The sequence below is a fragment of the Pipistrellus kuhlii genome, unplaced genomic scaffold, assembly GCF_014108245.1.
Source record: "Pipistrellus kuhlii isolate mPipKuh1 unplaced genomic scaffold, mPipKuh1.p scaffold_m20_p_49, whole genome shotgun sequence".
Taxonomy (NCBI): Eukaryota; Metazoa; Chordata; class Mammalia; order Chiroptera; family Vespertilionidae; genus Pipistrellus; species Pipistrellus kuhlii.
In genome coordinates, this window is record NW_023425550.1 from 2,344,424 (window position 1) to 2,364,008 (window position 19,585).

The following is a 19,585-nucleotide window of genomic DNA, read 5'->3' on the forward strand; positions in this document are numbered from 1 at the left end:
GACATTCTCCTCTTCTCTCCCCACCCCTCACCCTCGTCCAGAAGGCGCGGGGGGAGGGGTCCTTTATATTCCTTCGTTACCTTTATTCGTGGGCTGGTAGGTTCGTTCACTCGTTCATTCATTAATTCACTAGTACATTCGATCCACGATTCACTCCGCCCACCTCCACCCAGGCATCGTTAGCGGGCACAAGACTCCAAGGGCTCAAGCTGGACCGCCCTCTCCCGCCGGCCTCAGTCCCGCCCCGCCCCGCCCCGCCCCCTTTCTGGGCCAATCGCGGCCGGAAGATAGGGCGGGGCCAGGGTCTGGGCGGGGTCTCGCCCCACACTACCCCTGGCGGCTCCCGCGGCTCCGGAAACGCGCCGTGGGGCTGTGGGCTCAGCCGGGCGCGGGTGGCTCCGTGGCGCTTCCTGCCACGCCGGGCCTGCGGGGGCTGGTCCAGCGCTGCTCATCCAAGGGCCGCGCGTCGACTACCGCCGGGCTGCGGTGAGCATGCGGGCCACGGGAGGATGTCCGCGGAGGTGTCCTTAGACGGGTGATCTTTTGGGACGCGAGAGGATGTCCTGGGGAGGCCGGGACAGTACGCGGGCCGCGAGCTAATGTGCAGGACTGAGGTGAACCTTTGGGCCGCGGGAGGATGCGCAGGGGGATGACCAGGGAGAATGGGGGGGTTGAGATGAGTGCTTCTTTGGGGAGTGTGAGGTTAGAGGGGACTGTCAAGCCTGGGCGGAGGGAGAGGGGCATCTTTGGGCCTGCAGTAGGCTGTTTGGCCTTGGGACCAGCCGAAGGGGGGACTGGGTCCAGGGTGAAGGGTAGGAGGAGGACCGAACGCCTTCCCAGGGCAGGCAGGGGACGGTAGTCAGGACCGGGATTCGCGGACGTGTGGAGGCCTACGTTGCTTTTTGGGAAGATGTTAAGGCGTGGGAACGAATCAGTGTGGGAAGGAACTGACCCCCTCCCCAAACGCAATGGAGGCCGAGGCGGAGGGGGTGTTAGGTAGGTGTTTAAAGGGCATTTCCCCAGTCTGGGGGGTAGAGGGCGGGGGCTGAGCCGAAGTCCTGGGCACCTGGTAAGTAAGCTGGGAAGGTTCCTGTTAGTGGAGTCCTTCCTTTGCTTTTGGGTGGGGGTCGAGCCTCATTTTGGTGGGGAGGCTGGAGGCGGGTAGACTAGAGCCCAAGGTGTATGATGGAAGGAGAGAGGCAGCCCTTGCTCAAGGCCCTTGGTCTGAACAGGGCTTTAGCTGTTGCCCTTCTGGGGGCCACCATCTCCTGCTCCAGTACAACTCCTTCGCTGCCTCCTTTGGTCTATATTTGGGTGATTAATTACATGTCTTTTTCCATCCTTCTCCCCCCCCCACACACACACACACTCCCCTGCTGCCCAAAGGCCATGGTCCCTTTCAATCACCATCCCCCCCAAAAAAATCCTGGCCCTCTTCCCGGAGGTCTCACCTTGTTCCAACTGAAGCCCTCCAGCCAGCGTTTGCCTGGCCCAGCCCCCAGCCCCCTCTAGTCTCCTTGGTCAGTGAAATATTTCTTCAACCTCAGACCCGACACTTTTCCTTTACCAAAGGATTTCAGATGGGATTGCTAGAACAGTACCTCCTCTGGGCACTAATGCCCAGATCCACCAGCCCCTCTCCCCCATTGGGCCTTTAAGTAGAAGCAGCTTGTACAGTGTCTGGCACAGTCCAGTCCATTCCAAAAAAAAAACATCCCCGGAGCTATATTTAGAATCCTATTGAGCAGTGATCTCCAGCCTTCTTTGGGTGAAAGACCCCTTGGAAAAATCACTAGAAAATGTGAATTCTCTTCCAGAAGTCGGACGGGACATAGTAGGGTTTTACTCAGGAGGCTCATGGGCCAGAATCCTGCCCGCTGAGCAGAGGAGAGGGTGCCTCCAGATCTAGACGGCCCAGTGCTAAGGAGGAGCATCAGCTCTGTATGCCAAGCCCAGTGCTGGTTAGAAATGCAGATTCCTTGGTCCCCACCCACAGCTGCTACTCTGCCCCTGGAGTTCTTAGCAAAACCCAAACCAAGATTCTAACCCACTGACCCAGCGCTAGCCCTAACTTACCTGAGCTCCTCAACTGGCCCAGGGACCCCTTGGGATTTGCACAGCACCCTCCCCCCCTCATTTAGATTCTCTCCTATCCAGGGCAGTATAACCTACATGAAGCTATGCTTACAATTTATTTTGATTTGTACTAAAACGTCATGCATCTTCTGGGAGAAATTGGAACAGAAACCTTTCCTCAAGTGAGTACAGCAAACACTACACACTCCCCTTCCGGTCTACCTTCTGGCTTTTTATAGAAGGGAAGGAAAATGGAAACCTCAGCAGCGAGGGACAGGTGCCCAGGCAGAGTGAGAGAGAAAAACTGAGGAAGACAGAGACAGATGCCTCCCACCCACACACACCAAAAAAGACACACACACAGACAAAAACATCCTGAGAGAAACAGCCTTTTTCTGGTGAAACACCCTTTCTCTTGGCCCTTTAGGATTCTTCCACTTCTAGTAGCAGTGCATTTGTACAGTATAGGGTGGGCCCAAATGAGGCTTTGGGGACCCCGTCCTGGCCAGGCAGGTAAAGAGCCAGACCTGGCCTTTCCAGGGGCGGGAGGGCGGGGTACAAAGATCCAGATCCTGCAGAGTATGTTCAGTCTCAGCCTGTCCTTTGGTTGAGCATTCACGACCCAAAAAGACATGTTCCCAAGTCTGCTTCTGCCGCTTCAAATTATTTTGACCCAACAGGTAGGCCATTTGTCAGGTTGATTAATCACTCAGAATCATTCCAAGATATGATGAGTTATCCCTGTGTGTCCCTTTGGGGTAAGTCTGGGTGTTTCCAGACCTATCTGGTGGCCTTAAAGCTGGCCTTGCTGTTAAAAGACCCAACGGTGGAGAGGCAAGATGGTGAGAAGTATTGTTTCCGTTGTAGAAGCGACTATGTTTTCATATATGCTGGTATTGCCACACTGTTTTTGCCCAGACACAGTTCTCTCTGTGTAAGAGACCCAACTCAAGGAAGAACAGGTATCCAGTCAGGAGAATTAGGAATCCATGTGATCATTTGGATGGGAGCAGGGGCTGAAGGCACCTATCTGAATTAGATGCTGAAAAAAGAGGTCTTGTGTGACCAAAAAGGCACACACACACACACACACACACCAGGACATTTTTGCTCCAGCCCAGAACCAAACTGAACATCACGAGCCGCCTGTTGTCTTCTGGGGCCTGTGAACATTCTGCTACAGTCCTTATCTAGATACTCCAGGGAGTCCAAGTGTTTCTGGCACCCTTGGAAATTTCCAGAAGGTGCCAGAATGATCTAGTTTGGGTGGCCTTGCTGCTTGTCCCCTGCCCCAGTGCCCAGGGACTGACGGGTGTGGAGGTGGTTGCTTGGCTATTTGTGCCATGTGATTGGTCAAAAAACCTGATCTTTTAGGCTCCAAATCAATCTTTACTGGCAGCCAGATATCCAGAAGAGGGGTCCTCACCACAAAGTTGACAGAAGATACCTAATTCTTTTTGTGATGATGCATTGGTTTTTGTCTCCATTGAATTCAGCTCTTACTTTCTGTTCTCTCTGATCAAAGTGGAACGATTATTTTGTTTCTCTTAATGTCTCTGATTCCCTGCACAAAAGTCTATTTAAATGAGTTGGTTGAAATTCACATCACCATCTACACTGAGTAGCCACATTATTATGATCTTTGAGCGCATAATAATCTGGCCACTCAATATATATATATTAGAGGCCCGGTGCATGAATTCGGACATGGGTGGGGTCCAGCCAGCCTGGCCAGAGGGAGGGGACATGGGTGGTTGGCCTGCCTGCCTGATGGTCAAACTCCTGGTTGAGGGGACAATATGCATATTAGCCTTTTATTATATAGGATATATACTGAGTGGCCAGATTATTATGTGTTCAGAGATCATCATAATCTGGCCACTCAGTGTAAAGCACTATCAGGAACACAACAAGCTCTCGTGCTTTACAATGCATGGCTTTTTGGACTGCCAGGCAGTAGGTTATCATGGACATAATCTCCCTGTGTTTATGAAACAGCAGCAGTGGTCATGGCACTCGACTAGGTTCAAGGTAGAATCTGAAATCAACTTGAGAGCTCTGGGTCTCTGCGAGCATCTAGTCATTAGCCACAACTTCACATCTCACTGAACAAAGGAAGATAATATGATTTCTATTAGGAGGCAGAAATGTGTCTTCCTGTATCTTTCTCTGAAGTTACATTTCCCGGCTGGTTGTAGGAGTGCACTGTGTAAGGTTTGGGGGGCGCTTATCCACAGTGACTTCATTTTGAAGGTCAGCCTCACTCTCTGTATCCATTGGGTACACCACCAGGGCTTTTGTATTCTGCCTGGAACTGCTTTGACCTTGGTCCCCCAAGGTCCACTTTCGGAAGGCAGCAGACACCTGTTTTTGTCGCTTCGGTCGCGGCGTCCAGCTTTTCCAGATTAGTTCCACCATTTTAAAGCGGAGCCACGGTGCAACATGGCTTCAACATGATCAGGTTGTCTCCAAGATGGATGATAATTTTATTTTTTAACTGCAGTGGGAGGGGGGGTTAATGTGTATCTCTTTTAACAATCTAGCTTTGCTTCGCTGAAAGCTTTTACCCGACACACGTGGTTCATTACACAGAGGTTAGCTTCCTTTTGTGAAATCAGGGCTCTCCTTTTCCCTCCCGTGTTTGCGAGCACCTTCTAAATGATTTCTGTGTCTGTGTGCTCTGTTGCTGCGGGCGGTGATGTGAAGTGGCCTCAGGCGAAGTCCCTGGGCAAGCCTGGTACAGGAAGGACCTGGGAAAGAATAACCAACGATTCGCTTGGGAGTTGTGGCTCCAGGATTTCAACAATCAGGCCACTTAAATAAATACACTCGGGTGGAATCTGCTCCATTAAATGGAACACTTCAAAAGGATTTGCTCAATTAAATGTGGGTAGCTTGGAAGAACTGTGTGAGCATAAGAGAGAGAGAGAGAGCGCAGTAAGGGTCTATGATGGCCTATTGATAGGACAATTTGAAGCCAGCCCCCCTAATTCACATATACCATCAGGCTTCAGGGACTCTTCGTGACTGCCTATCTTCTGGTGATAGAGGGTTGGGTATTATTTCTCTCCTCTATTGTGGTTCGAAAAGTCTACAATATTAGGAGCTGGACCTTAGGCAAGCTACTTAACTTCTCGGATCCATGGCTTCCTTCTCTGTAAAATGGAGGCGTAATAAGTACAGGTTGTGACAGCTAGACAATTAAATTAAATCCGGGGAAGGGAACGCATTGCCAAACCCATAAATGGCAGTTTGCGCTGTTTCACATGCCCCCCCCCCACCTCCGTTTATCACTGCCCACTCAAGGCCAGGAGCTGCTACAGATGCTGGGGGTCAGGGCGACTAAGAAAAAAAAGACCCCTGTCCTGTGGGAGGTGACACTTCTGTGGAGAGTCAGGTAGAAACAAGCAATTTCAGAGGATAATTTTTAGGTAGTAAAAAGTGTTGCTAGTATTATTAGTATACCCTGATGGGGCTGGAGAATGAAAACACTCGAGTGAGGTCTGAATTCCTAGAAGAAGCCACCTGTGTAATGAATGGTCAGAGCCCCTGAAAGGCATTGCCTTGGAATATCTAGGAAGGATGAAGGTCACAGTGTCTGGAAGGAATGACTGAGATTGGGGGTGCAGAATAGGGGTCTGGTGGCCTCAGCCAGGGCCCTGTCGGGGGTTAAGGGCTTCCTTGGGTCTCTGGCCTGAGGGCTTGTCACAGGCCATCTTTCTCAGAAGGTGAGTGCACCTTTCTCCCCCCACCCTTACACTTGGCAGCAAAACCTCAATGTCAATTGAAAGTACATCTTCATAAATGAATCGTGTAAGTAATCTAGGACCAATTCGCTTCGAGTTGGAGGTCAAACCAGGCATCAAATGTATCCCAGGAAGAATCCAACTGCTCAGAGTGGGCCCTGCCCAGGTGATAGCGGGACACAGAGGGCTTGGCTGCTAGGCCCCTGGGGCTTAATCCACACACCGGGAAATCGCCTGTGCTGGGCAGCTGGCTAGAGATGGGAACGGGGCTCCTGTGGATGCTGGGGCCAAGGAAGGCCTCCACACACCTGTCCGTGGCGCTGACAGCATGGGGGTTTGGGGGAGACAGGCCCTGGAAGGTGTTGCCTCTTAAGTTTTCTGGGACTACCCACATTTCTCCCAGCCCCCTCTTCCCTGTGGCTACCTTGCCCACGTGGGCCCTTCAGAATGTTGCCCTGATTGGAGGGTGTTTCCCTGTTGTCTCCTAGGCCCCTCAACCCTGTCCTCTTGCATCTGAGCATCTTTTTAATCCAAAATCCACCTACACCTTTTAAAATTATTCTTCTTTTCTGATTACCAAAGCAATGCAGTTTGGTTATCAGTAATTCACACATTACAGAAACAGAAAGCAGACCTGCCAGAACCGGTTTGGCTCAATGGATAGAGCTTTGGCCTGCGGACTGAAAGGTCCCAGGTTCTATTCCGGTCAGGGGCATGTTGCGGGCACATCCTTAGTGGGGGGGGGGGGGGGCAGGAGGCAGCTGGTCGATGTTTTTCTCTGATCAATGTTTCTGACTTTCTGTCCCTCTCCCTTCCTCTCTTAAAAAAAATCAATAAAATATATTTTTTTAAAAGAAAGAAAGAAAGAAAGACCTTTCTAGACCCAGACCCCACCCCGCTCTCCGTGTATTCCTTTCAACTCATAAAAAGCAAATCTATAGTAAGCCATCCTCTCCCTTTTACCTACCTTTTTTTGATGATTTAACAAATAGGTCTGTCTACATCTTCTGCGAAGGATTTGCATTTTTATAATCTGCATGTCATCCTGCATCAGCCACCTGTTGATTTCTTTTTGTTTGTTTGTTTGTTTTGTTTTGTTTGTTTGTTTATTGGTTTTCTTCCACCTGTTGATTTGATACCTAAGCTCTTCAGTTGTCATTGCCTGCTCTGAGTTCTAGTATCCTTCAGTACAGTCTCCAGAGCTCTGAGCTGCATTCATAATTCTCTCTCTCTCTCTCTCTCTCTCTCTCTCTCTCTCTCTCTCTCTCTCTCTCTCTCTCTCCCATCTCTATCTCTCTCTCATTTTTATGACAAGGGGATAACTTAGACCCTTCCTGTTGGTGATAATATATTGTTTTCCATCCTTTTACTTTTAACCTGCCCAGGTCTTTACATTTAAAGTCTTTATGTAAATTTAAGGTTTCTTGTAGACAGCATATACACTGAGTGGCCAGATTATTATGATCTCTGAACGCATAATAATCTGGCCACTCTGTATATTATACATATTAGAGGCCAGGGGCATGAATTTGTGCATGGGTGGGGTCCAGCCAGCCTGGCCATGGGCAGTTGGCCGGCCTGCCTGCAGGTCGAACTCCTGGTCGAGGGGACAATTTGCATATTAGCCTTTTATTACATGGAATGTACACTGAGTGGCCAGATTATTATGAGTTCAGAGATTATATATAATCTGGCCATTCAGTGTAGTTGAGTCTCTTTTTTAAATACAGTCTGATAATTTCTGCCTTTTATTTGAAGTGTGTGGTCCATTTGTACTTTTTTTTCCTTTTTATTGAATTTATTGGGGGGATACTGGTTAACAAAATATTACAGATTTCAGGCACACAATTCTACAACACATCATCTGTACACTGTATTGTGTGTTCACTACCCCAAGTCAAGTCTCCTTCCATCACCATTTATCCCCCCTTTACTCGCTTCTAACTCCCCTTTTCCCTCTGGTAATCATCATACTGTTGCCTGTACCTATGAGGGTTTTTTGCTTAATACCTTTACCCAGCCTCCAACCCTCTGCTACCAGTCTGTTCTCTATCTATGAGACTGTTTCTATTTTGTTTGTTAGCTTATTTCGTTCATTCAATTCTACCTATGAGTGAAATCAGATAGCATTTGTCTTTCTCTGACTGGCTTATTTCACTTAGCATAATGCTCTCCCCACCCCCAAAAAAAGTTTGGTGCGTTTACGCAATGGAATACTACAATACTTAGCTGTAAAAAAGAAGGAAATCCTATCCTTTGTGACTCCATTTGCATTTTACTTAATTATATGGTTGGAATTATATTTACTGTCTGGCTGATGGTTTCTATCTGTCCCATGTGTTCTTTTTCCCTTTATCTTTTTTTGTTTATCTTTATTGTTGAAAGTATTACAGATGGCCCCCTTTTTCCCCCATTGGCTCCCCCAACCTCTCTCCCACCCCTTGCCCAGGCCTTCACTGCACTACTGTCTACTGAATGTTCCAGGTGACCACTGAGGAGGACTCTCTACTGGTTGTTTGGACTCTGAACATCTCTCTTCCTTTGTGTGTCTTGGAAATTATTCCACTTACAGCTTCCTGGTCCTGCTTTCCCCAGTCTTGGAGTTTCACTATGTGTATGCATGGCTGGGGAGTCAGTAAAGACTCGAGGGGAGTCTTATTGAGACCTTTTCTGGAGCACTTTTTTTCTGCATAGCTCCCTCCTTTCTGGAACTTCCGGCTGCCTTGAACATTCATCTGTGCCTTGAAGCCACCAAGCTCTATTTGGGTCCTCCTTCTCTACACTCTCAATCTGGAAATTGCTTCCAGAGAGAGAACCTGGACAGCGATAAGGCTCATCTCATTTTGCTGTCTGCTTTCCAATGTCTAAAAACTGTTGCTTTGCCCTAGCCAGTTTCCTCAGTGGTTAGAATACCAGCCCTCGGACTGAAGGGTCTCGGATTCGATTCTGGTCAAGGGCAGGCTTACTCCTGGCCCTGGTCAGGGCATGTGCAAGAGGCAACTTAATCGATGTTTCTCTCTCAGTGTCTCTCCCTCTCCCTTCCACTCTCTCTAAAAATTAATGAGAAAATATCCTCAGGTGAGGATTCACAACTATAAAAACATCTATTCTATACAGTTTTCTGCTTGTTTATGGCAGGCCATGAAGTCTATCCTTGTTACTCCATCACAACCACAAATGGAAATCTCCATCCATCCTTTTAACATAGCATCAAATTTTATGTAAGTCTTTCCGCTGGAGTATCTGAGTTTTGTACTCCTTGAGCTGGTGTAAAAAATGCTTCCTTTTCATTGAATTATAAATGGGATTGAATTGACCTGGCATCAGAACAAACACTGTGCTCCTGTTTCTTTGAACTCACTGCGAGTGGGAGGCCTGTGATGCGCATGTCTGTGGTAGTCTCTTGTAATTTTTCACCTATTCTGCAACCTGGAAGCAAAAGGTAACATATATATTATTCAGGACTTTCATTTATTTAGCAAGTTAGTGCTTGAAAATATTTTCTTTGATGCTTCTTTTTCCAGCTGTTTTTTCTTTCTTTCTTTCTTTCTTTCAGATCTTCCTTTTGTCCAATGTATCACACAAGTGTTCTTGTCTGCGGCTGACTCATGGTCACCTGGCGCAGTTTCAGTGGGTGGGAGGTGACTATGAAAGACCTTGCCGCTGGGCAGAAAGCCCTGCCTCCTACCCTTTGTTGCCTCTCTTCTCTCCAGTGGCCCGATCTGGGGGTTTTTTTGTTGCCCCTACGCAGTTGGGAAGAATCTCTCACTTCCTAATTATTTCTTCTGATATTCTTCGGGGAATGCTTTCTTCCTGTGCAGTATAAGTGGGCACTGATCTCTTCAAGGCTCGCTGCTGGGAGGCCCGTGGTTGGCCTCTCTCTGAGATCCAATCTCCCCGCCATCAGCCCTCCATCTTTGTCTTCTCCCGGCTGTGCCTGGGCTATCATTCATTTGTCTCGTCAGGGCTCCCTCTGGCCTGCCTGCATTCATTCTTTGCCAGTCCACTTACCACACTGCTTGGGGTATGTTTTCTTAGGCCCACCCAGGCTCTGGCTTGTCATTCAGCGGCTGCGCCAGAGAAGACTCGACAAGATATAAAATCAGGGAAAGGGAAATTGCCAGTCACATCCCAAGGCTGCTGTCACTCACAGCACTTTACACTTCCCTTAACTCTGCCTGCTCCTGCCTCCCGCCAGGGTCTTGCCCTTCCCCGGGATAGAGTTGGGGGAAACAGGTTCTGGCAGGCCATCTTGAGATGCTGGAGATATCTCTTCTGCCCGTCACTCCTCCCTGTTCTGGCCTCAGCCTAATCTCTTGCCCCAGCATGACACAAGGTAGGGCCTGGACCTCAGCTACTGCCTTCCTTCCCTTCATTTCTCCCTCCTTCCGCTTCTCTCCCTGGACTCTGCCAAGGAATGGATGCCCACTGGACTTGTAATCCCCATCATACCACTGGAGGAGCTAAATTTTAATCCAGGAAAGGGACTGAACCAAGGTCCTTGGCAGGCCAGTGGCCCAGGTCTCCTGGCACATGGTCTCCTGTTGTCTTCCCAGGACTTCTTGACACTTGCGGGTAGATCTCCATGTTAGCAGGGCACACCCACTCCAGACCCCCACTTCATGTCCCTGGTGTTACTGGGACGGTCTCTACCTCATTGTAGAATGGATGGAAGAACTGATGATCCTTTTTAATTCTTTCAGGATTCACTGACATTTGGTTGCGTGGCACAGTACCTCACAAAAAAGGAGTGGTCGAGGACGCCGGCATATTACGGCAACGTGACTTCTTGTGGGTAAAGACACCCCTAGCCCTTCCATCAGCTTCATGATGCTAAGCAGCAGAAGCTGGAGTTAGGCTTGTGCCCCCTGGGGATGGGCTGTAAGAAAATACAAGGGTCTGCCACACCCCAACTTCTAATGGCACGGAAAGACACCCCCCATTTTTTTTTTTTTTTAGAAAAGAAGTTAAAATAAATGTGCCACTGTAATCTAGAGTGAATTAATCCCACACATGATACAAATTGCATGGCCATTTTATTATAGTTGACTGTCGAGAGAAAGGTTGGCACCAGCAAGCTTCTTCTCGCTATCATGCTGATGTGTAAAGTGGCCAGGGTTCTTAGAAGAGAGACACCGGGGTCACATGTGGATTGTGGAAGACCATGGAGTTCAGTATCCACCGAGGGGTGGATATAGAGAAAGGGAGTGCCCGCTCCCCAGGACGACTACCTCCTACTCTAACGGAGCAGGCCCAGAGCCATCTCATCCAGCCCCTGGCAGGAGTTACCCACTGGGGAAGGCATTTAAAATAGACGAATGACTTCCAAAGGTCACAGCCAAGCTAGACTTTGAGAATTGAAGGAGATTCCCCTTTGAAGTCCCTGCTTATTCTATGCTCTTCCTTTGCCATCTCTAGCCACCACTGCCATAATCCGTTTCCTTTCTCATGAGCAGGAGTTCCTGTTCTGAATCCTGCCTTGGTCTCTCACTGGGTGCCAGCACACACACTATTGGTATCAGACCCTTAACACGGATCAAGCTACGTATTCTGGTGAGTGAAAAAGAATCCTAAAGAAATGTGAGGAAATGGTGGGGAAAGCCCAGCTGAGCCTTTGGGGAGAGGGTGTGGTTTGGCTGCTGCTCAGTCACAGAAGGGGAGACCTCCCTGGGCCCACTTTGGTAGGAAGCACAATCAATCAGGCCCTTCTACCCTTTCCCTCTATGTTCCTTACTTCCGGTTGGATGAATATCTGCTGTTCTGACCCGGTGGCCTAGTGCTCTGCAGCTGTCTCATGAGGGAAGCGATTCTTTAAAAAAAAAATTTATATATATATATATATACACACACACACACACACACATACACACACACACACACACACACACACCACACACACACACACACACTTTTATTGATTTCAGAGAGAAAGGGAAAGAGAGATAGAAATATCAATGGTGAGAGAGGATCACTAATTGGCTGCTTCCTGTACACCCCCCACTGGTGATCAAGCCCATAACCCCAGGCATGTGCTCTGACTAGGAATCAAGCCATGACTTCCTGGTTCATAGGTCGACCCTCAACCACCAAGCCACGCTGGCTGGGCAGGAAAGCGATTCTTGACAAAGAATAACCTCCTTCCTCCCTCCTTTGCAGACAGCAGTGACTTGTGGTTCTCATTTCAGAAAGCATCTTGGCGACCCAACACCAGACGATGGGTGAAGACGCCCAACCACAGGAGATGGCATTTAGGAGCTCCCCGAGGGCCAGCGAGCCCAAACCTGAGGTCAATCAGAATGGGAACTCTAAGGGGAGGAGAGGGATCCCCCAGAATCTGCCCGTAGAGCCTCACTTTGCGTGTAAAGAGTGTGGGGATGCGTTTAGGCTCAAGGTCCTCCTTGTGCAGCACCAGAGAATTCACAGTGAGGAGAAGGGCTGGGAGTGTGGGGATTGTGGGCAGGTCTTCAGGTGGGTCTTTGAGTTCAATGAGCACCGGAAGAGTCACGTGGCTGTAGAGCCCCGGCCCAGCCCAAGCCAGGCCCTGAATGATGCCACCGAGAAGAGGGAGCAAATGGAGGAGGAGGCAAAGCCCTTCGAGTGTGAGGAGTGTGGGAAGAGGTTTAAGAAGAACGCAGGCCTTAGTCAACATCTGCGCGTGCACAGCAGAGAGAAGCCCTTCGACTGCGAGGAGTGTGGGCGGTCCTTCAAAGTGGACACCCACTTTTTTCGCCATCAGAGGCTGCATATTTCGGAAAAGCCCTTTGCCTGCAAGGTCTGTAGCCGGGATTTCCTGGATCGCCAGGAGTTTCTCAAGCACCAGCGAGTGCACAACGGCCAACTGCCCTTCGACTGTGACGACTGCGGCAAGTCCTTCCGAGCAGTCAATGGCCTGGCCGAGCACCAGCGCATCCACAGTGGTGCGAAGCCCTATGGCTGTGCCCACTGCGGCAAGCTGTTCCGGAGGAGCTCGGAGCTCACCAAGCATCGTCGGATTCACACGGGTGAGAAGCCATACGAGTGCGGCCAGTGCGGGAAGGCCTTCCGGCAGAGCTCCAGCCTCCTGGAGCACCAGCGCATCCACACGGGCGAGCGGCCCTACGCATGTGGCGACTGCGGCAAGGCCTTCCGGGGGCCCTCCGACCTGATCAAACACCGGCGGATCCACAGTGGACTGAAGCCCTATGAGTGTGACAAGTGCGGGAAGGCCTTCCGGAGAAGCTCGGGCCTGAGTCGCCATCGGAGAACCCACACTGGAGCCAGACGCTGTGAGTGCAGTGAGTGTGGCCGCGTATTCAAGAGGTGGTCTTCGCTGCTGAAGCATCAGCCAACCCATCATGAGTAGATGAGGCCTGCGGATCCTTATCTGTCAATGGGTCCCTGCCTCCCCCGTCCCCCAGTCCCCTCACCCTGGAGTGGGATGGCAGAGTCAAAGGAGATGAACAGTTTTGTAGCGCTTATATATTTTCTTGTCAGAAAGGTTGAAAGCAATTTATACTGCCACCAGCAATTTATAAGTGTACATTTCCCATTTTGCCTCTCGAGAGTAGCTTTGTCCATTTTAACTTATTTCAGCGAGTTTACCTCGCATCCAATATCTTCAAGGTATTTATATCTGCAGGCCTTGAATCTGAGAATGAGAGAAGAGAAACCTGGATGTGGGGCTCGAGGGCGGCTTGTTGGTCCTCCCCTCTGAGCTCCCACCTCAGGGAAACGGACACAGCTATTCAGCGAGGTGTCCAGGTAAAGTGAGCCCGACTTTACCGAAGTAAAGAGCCCTCCAGTCTTTTGGCCTACTTGAATCTATAAATTTTTAGGGATAGAAATAGAATATTCAAATGTGATAGAGTGTTTAACTTATTTAGTTATACGTACATATTATAAATAACATATTATATAGAATAATATATTAATTTAGAAAATATTCTCCCCCCCTCCTACTCCACTCCCTATCATTTTGTTCTAACTCCTCGCGTGCATTTGTGACCTCACCATCTTCATCAGCCTGGGAGCCACTTTTGAATCGTCGGTTTCAAAGCACATCGAATGGTTTTCCATCCATTCAAGCCGCGTGCCATGTAGCATCATGACAGGCCTCTCACTAGAAATTTCCTCCCAAGCCATAAATACGTGTCCACGTAAGCTTAGGACAGTTGCTTTTAAAAATGGTCCCATAGCTTTACAATATAACCACTCAAGGTATTGCTTTTTAAATGACCTTTCAAAGCCTTTTAAGTATCTACAACTTGTGATTGTGAGGTCATACCTCCTATGTTCAGTTTCTTTTTCAGAAAAAAAGGTTTTTCTGAAACCAATTCTGTCTGCCAATACACAAAACTAGCATCTGTTGGACTTTGCTTCAGGCTAATGAGTCGTCCTTAGTGGCACTATCTTGTTCAAAATCAAGTAGTTGAGAGAGCATCTCCATAGTAACAGGGACATCATGGACACAAGTGTGACACCTCCTTTTCAAGAATAATTGCCTCTCAGAGAACCATTGCCTCTCATCGAATGGGACCTAGATGTTACTTCTCAACCCTCAGTTCTGGCTCTAAAACGGGAGTGATAACAGGACTATCTCCTGGGGTTATGGTGAGCACCGTGACATGTGACACCGTGAGATGTGACACTACGTCCTGCATGGAGGGACACTCAGTGAAGAGCATCTGCTGTCATCGTCATAGTTATTGCTGTCATTCTTTGGCTCATTAATACCAGAACTGGGGATGGGCCCAGGCCTTCTGACTCCTAGTCTCATCTTTCTCACGCAGTGACTTCAATGCTGTTTCCGTTTTCTTGCACGCAAACTGTACGTTCATCTCCTTTGACCAGTTATCAAGTTACCTTTGGATATATTGACTTTATATAGAAGTTCTTTCTACATCAATTGTGAGGATCTCTCTTTCGATTTTATTGCTTTGTTCTTGTAGCAATTTTATTATACTTTTTGTTATGTAAGCTTTTAATTTTTACATATCCAAGCACTCATTGTCCGTTAAGTCATAATTTTCATTGGTTGAGTAGTTAGATAGGACATTTCGTTCTCAAATTTTAACTACAAATGAAAAGTTGAAAGCCCTGCCCCACCAGAAGGCGAATGTGCCAAGCGGGCAGGCTGGATGGGAATGGGCCGGAGAAGCAGGCTCGCTCCTCATCCAAGACGCAGACTCTGCATGTCTGCAGGCAGTACTTGACTATCCAACCTGGCCACTCAGGCATGGGAGAGAAACTTCCATCACAGCTTGGCCAGAACACTGACTGTTCCTCAGTATAGCCCTAGCCATCAGCAGCAGGGCTGGGCCTCACCCGACCGATGGGGGGTTCCCAACTTGGCCTTGGCAACAGCTGGCCATCCTTTGAGCTCCTGGGAGCCTTAGCCATGTGCGATGTGGATTCAATGCCTGAGCAGCAAATTCACTCAAGAGACATCTCCAACACAAGAAGACTTACCTGAGACGATGTCATGTGAATCGCATCCTCCTCTTAGGAAGTGACTCTGGGACAAGAAAGAAGTCAGTTTGGTGGCTTCCACTTTGAGCAACCGGGGGGACATTCACCCACGTGTTCTCATGTCACCTGCAGCCACACCTGAGAGGAGCAACGGAGCAAAGTCTCAGAGAGAAACCAGGCCCCTCTGGTGGCCTGCATGTCATCGTGATTGAAGTTGGCCACACAGGCCTGAGCCGTGACTTACAGCAGGTGCGCCCAGAAGGGGCAATAAAACAAGGGTTTGGAGGGCAATGATGCCCTTCTGATGGCCCATGTGGCCTAGAAACAAAAGCTGGTCCTTCTGGGGCTGGGCTGTTACTTCCAGCAGCCTCCCCAGGAGGAAGAGCAGCAAGGGCTGGCCAGCAGCCTGGCCCCTTGTGCAGAGCCCACAGGGAGAAGCCAGCCACACAGCCTGTGGCTTCCCAGCAGCTGTGCCTGGGGTCACAGGCAGCAAGAGGGGCACTAGAAGGCCCGGAGAGGAAGTGTGCCCTTCTGATGGGCCCACCAAGGCTCGGGCGTAACTTCCCCAAAGCTCCCATCCTGGGAAGCGGGGTCCCACAGTGACCCCTGTGACCTTAGCCAGAAAGTACTCTGGAATGGCCGCCAGGCCACCCCAGTGGCTATCTGCGACAGCTCCATCCTGAGCCCCAGGCTGGAGAGCCGCCGACAGCACTTGTTACATAGCGATTCCTTTTGCTCTGTGGGCTTCAGTTCTCGCAGTAGTCGTGAATCTGTGTCTGAGATCGCTACTTCCTTCTCTCAGCAGTTTGTCTCTTTTCCAGCTGTTCTGACATGTTTGATACAAGTGTCCTTTGGTAAGGAATGGTGACGTCATGGGCAGGGGGGACAATCTGGCACCTGTACCTGCAAGTACTCTGCCATTTCTTACCCATTCACTAGGCATTTGTCGGGTTTCCTGAAGGATCCTGATGCAGTATTCACTCGGAACTTAGCATCATCCACACTGCCTCGTTTCCCCCAGCCGGGACATGGAGTCCTGCCATACCGTCATGCCCTCCTTTACTTTTTTCCATTCCTGGTTCTATAATTTCTTCTCAAAGAAACCCTTTCCCAGAGTTAACACTAAAGACCGCTTCTTCTCCATCGCTGCGTTGGCTCAAAACAATCAATTTGTGGTTTTCATGTATGTCCTGTAGTTGCGCCTTCCGTTTTTGCCTCTGGCAACTAGGGGGCGGATTTCCTGGGATTCTCTAGGCATACTGCTACATCAGATGCAAAATGTGATCGAGCTTTCTGTCGTGTGTGCTTATCTCTGCATTTGGGTATCTACCTCATTTCACTTTTCTTTCTAATCACACAGACCTTTTGCAAGGGAAACGAAGAGCAGTTGGGTTACCTAGAACGCTAGCTCTCATTAGAAATCTACCCTTTTGTTATAGTCTGAAAGAAAGCCTCCATTGCTTTTATTCAACTTTTGAATACTTGCTGAAACTTTCCAAAAAAGCGATTGCTTACCGTGTTTGCTGCTTGAAATTAACTGTTGATTAGTTGTGTCAGACCCACTCTCAGATTTCCACAATGAGCCCCACGCGATCGCAGTGGGCATCCTTCTCATGTGGTGTTGCATTCCCAGTGCCCTTGACTTGGGCCCTGTTGTGTGCCACGTGACTCCCACCCCCCTTGTAGGCCACATTCCTTCAACCACAACGAACCACGTGACCCGTGGACAGCAGCTGGTCATCAGAGCTGGCTGGGAATGATGGGCCAGGCCTTTTAGGTTTTGCAAACAAGGAAACTAAGAAGTTTTTAGTTGGTGCTGGAAAAAGAGGGAGCACTCCACATTTAGAGGAGTTGGGCAGCACTGGCTTGAAGATCTATGGGTTCCTGTTAGGTGCCCCAGAGATGTTTCAATCCCAGCACCCGAGGGAAAGCCTGGTCTCATGTTCTTGGATTTCTGAGGACTGCCCTCTGCAATAGACTTCCTTAGCCAAGTCAGCCTGAATGGGTCTCTGCTTTTTGCAATCTGTTAAGAGCCAATGTATAATATCATTTGGCTGTTTCTTGAGAAGCATCAGGTGGCTGGCTTTCCTTGTGTTCCCCTGGCCCGAGTTCCTGGCCCAAGTCCCCCCTGACTATAGTAAACACCCCTTTAAATTTGTGGCACTGTTTTCTGTTTGCTGAGATGGGTTAAAAAATCTATACCTTCTAGTATCAGTAAATTTGACTAATGCTTTTCTGTTTGGTTATCATTCCTGTACTGACCCCAAATTTGCCCCACCCACCGTGTTCCTGTTTTTGGAAGTGTCTCCCTACTTCCAGCAAATCCATCAGACAATGAATGGATAACTTCTCTATGACTATGTATACTTACAATTCTGTAACTGTTGTTGCATCGGTTTAGGTATTTACTTTCAAAAGTAGAACTGATCTCTTTAAATTTGGCCTTCAGTATTTGCATATCTAAGAACAGTAGCTATCCCCCACCCCAGTTCATATTTTGGTTGTTGGCACTCTTTTCCCCTTCCTCCTAATCTCCATAACTTGTTTGTTTTAAAACACTTGACTATAACCAGCCTTGCACAGCTTCGCGGTCCCTGCCCTCCCCCACCCGTTAGATTGTGCGCTCTTAGAAGACAGGGGTGGTCTTTCATGTCTTATTCCCCTACCAGACCTAGCACAGTGCCTTGCATCAAGTAGATTTCAATAAATATATGTTAAATGGCTTTGGTCTCCTGAACTTATTTTGTCAGAGCTTAGTTTATCAGTCCACCCCTGGCCTTTCTCTACACTCTGGAGTTCTCCCCCATCCAGGGGTCCAGGTTCTGTATTGGCTTCCACTTGCTGGAAACGCAGAGGGGAGAGGAGATGCCCTGATGAGGGAGGGCTGGTTTGCTTGGAAATTTGGGGCCCCCCTTGGCAGAAGGGGCCTGTCATTCAGCCTTGTGCCTTCCCCCTCTAGTCAATTCTGGGAGCAGAAGACCAGGCTGGACCATGAGCTCCTCCCATAAGGAATGGAGTAACATCACTTCTGGGACTTGAGATTCCGTCAGCCTCTCTGGGCTGGGAGAGGACAGCAGTTGGGGAGGTCAGTCCTCTTGGTAGCCAATGGCTGGCCCTCTCTCTGATGACCATTATCTCATAAAAGGCAGGTAATAAGGATCAGGCCTAAACGGGCAGTCGGACATCCTTTGAGGGGGTCCCAGATTAGAGAGGGTGCAGGCTGGGCTAAGAGACCTACCTCCCCCGCCCCCCCCCCCCCTGCGCGCCGTGCACAAATTTCATGCACCAGGCCTCTAGTTATCTCATAAAAGGCAGGTAATAAGGAGAGGATCCTGGCTTTCTGGCCCTTCTAAATACAAATAGCTCAGCTGTGGAGTCGGTTATCTGCTCCTGGAAGGACAAGGACAGAGTAGGCTCTAGGAGTGCTTGAGTTGGACCCTTGTGGTTCACAATGTACCCCAGCAGGAGAGAGCAACACTGGAATAGAACATGACTTCCCCTTCCCCCAATCTCCCTGGAGGCTCCCAGGCAAGGATCATGCCATCATTCCTCCAGAGCCCCATCCTCATCACGCTGTCAATTGCCAACTTCTAGGCAAGAGGAGTAATAGCTCTTTGCCCCATTTGCAGCCCAGCCAGCTCTGCTTGCAAACCACATGTTTGAAAATAATCATTTGCTTTGCCGATTTCATGATATGCTTGTTCCTGAAAATTCTACCCATTTTTTTTTCCTTAAAACATGCAAACTGTGTTCTGGCAAGCTTTGGTTTTACAGAAGTTAAGGCCACAGGTCCACTTTGACACCTAATACCAGACCCCAGCGGAGGGGACAGCCTGAGCTTTTCTCTCCAGACCCCCTGTGGGCCTCTACTAGGGGTTTGAGAATATTCTAGTGCCCACTGCCTTCTGGAGCCCAGTAGCTTCTCCAATATCACCCTCCTCTGAGTCCTCCCCCGCCCCAATTCTTGCTGCCTGGGGGGTCATAATCCCCAGAACCCCCACCTTGTTGTCCTAGTCCATTCTCCCAAGCACGACCCTCTGTCTGAACCCACTTGTGGCCCACTTTGGAGGGACATTGGCGTTGTCTTAATCTGTTCAGGCTGCTATAATGAAAATACCATAAGTCAGATGGTTTATAAACAACAGACATGTATTGCGCAGTTCTGGAGGCTAGAAGTCCAAGATCAAGTTGCTGACAAAGCCGGTGTCGAGTGAGGACCTGTTTCCTGATTCATAGATGGCTGCCATTTTGTGGTGTGCTCACAAGGGAATGACATGGGAGCTGTCTGCAGTCTCTCTCTTTTTTTACATTTCTTT

The 19,585-nt window shown here is 49.1% G+C and overlaps 1 protein-coding gene across 5 annotated transcripts; it reads left to right on the plus strand.

The window, feature by feature from the left end:
* Nucleotides 1-333: 333 nt before the first annotated feature.
* Nucleotides 334-17,992, plus strand: ZNF275 (zinc finger protein 275). 5 transcript variants are annotated; one of them, XM_036413143.2, is made up of 4 exons: nt 334-486; nt 10,526-10,617; nt 11,279-11,375; nt 11,979-17,992. In XM_036413143.2, the coding sequence occupies exon 4, from the start codon at nt 12,037-12,039 to the stop codon at nt 13,162-13,164; it is 1,128 nt and encodes a 375-aa protein (XP_036269036.1). In that variant the 5' UTR covers nt 334-486; nt 10,526-10,617; nt 11,279-11,375; nt 11,979-12,036; the 3' UTR covers nt 13,165-17,992. The 5 variants fall into 5 exon arrangements, with proteins under 5 accessions (XP_036269036.1, XP_036269034.1, XP_045428510.1 ...); XM_036413141.2 differs by having other exon boundaries at nt 12,008-17,992; XM_045572554.1 differs by having other exon boundaries at nt 10,526-10,613; nt 12,008-17,992.
* The last annotated feature ends 1,593 nt before the right edge of the window (nt 17,993-19,585 follow it).

Coding starts and splice junctions, on each gene's coding strand:
- ZNF275 (XM_036413143.2), top strand. CDS start 12,037: ATGGGTGAAGACGCCCAACCACAGGAGATGGCATTTAGGAGCTCCCCG.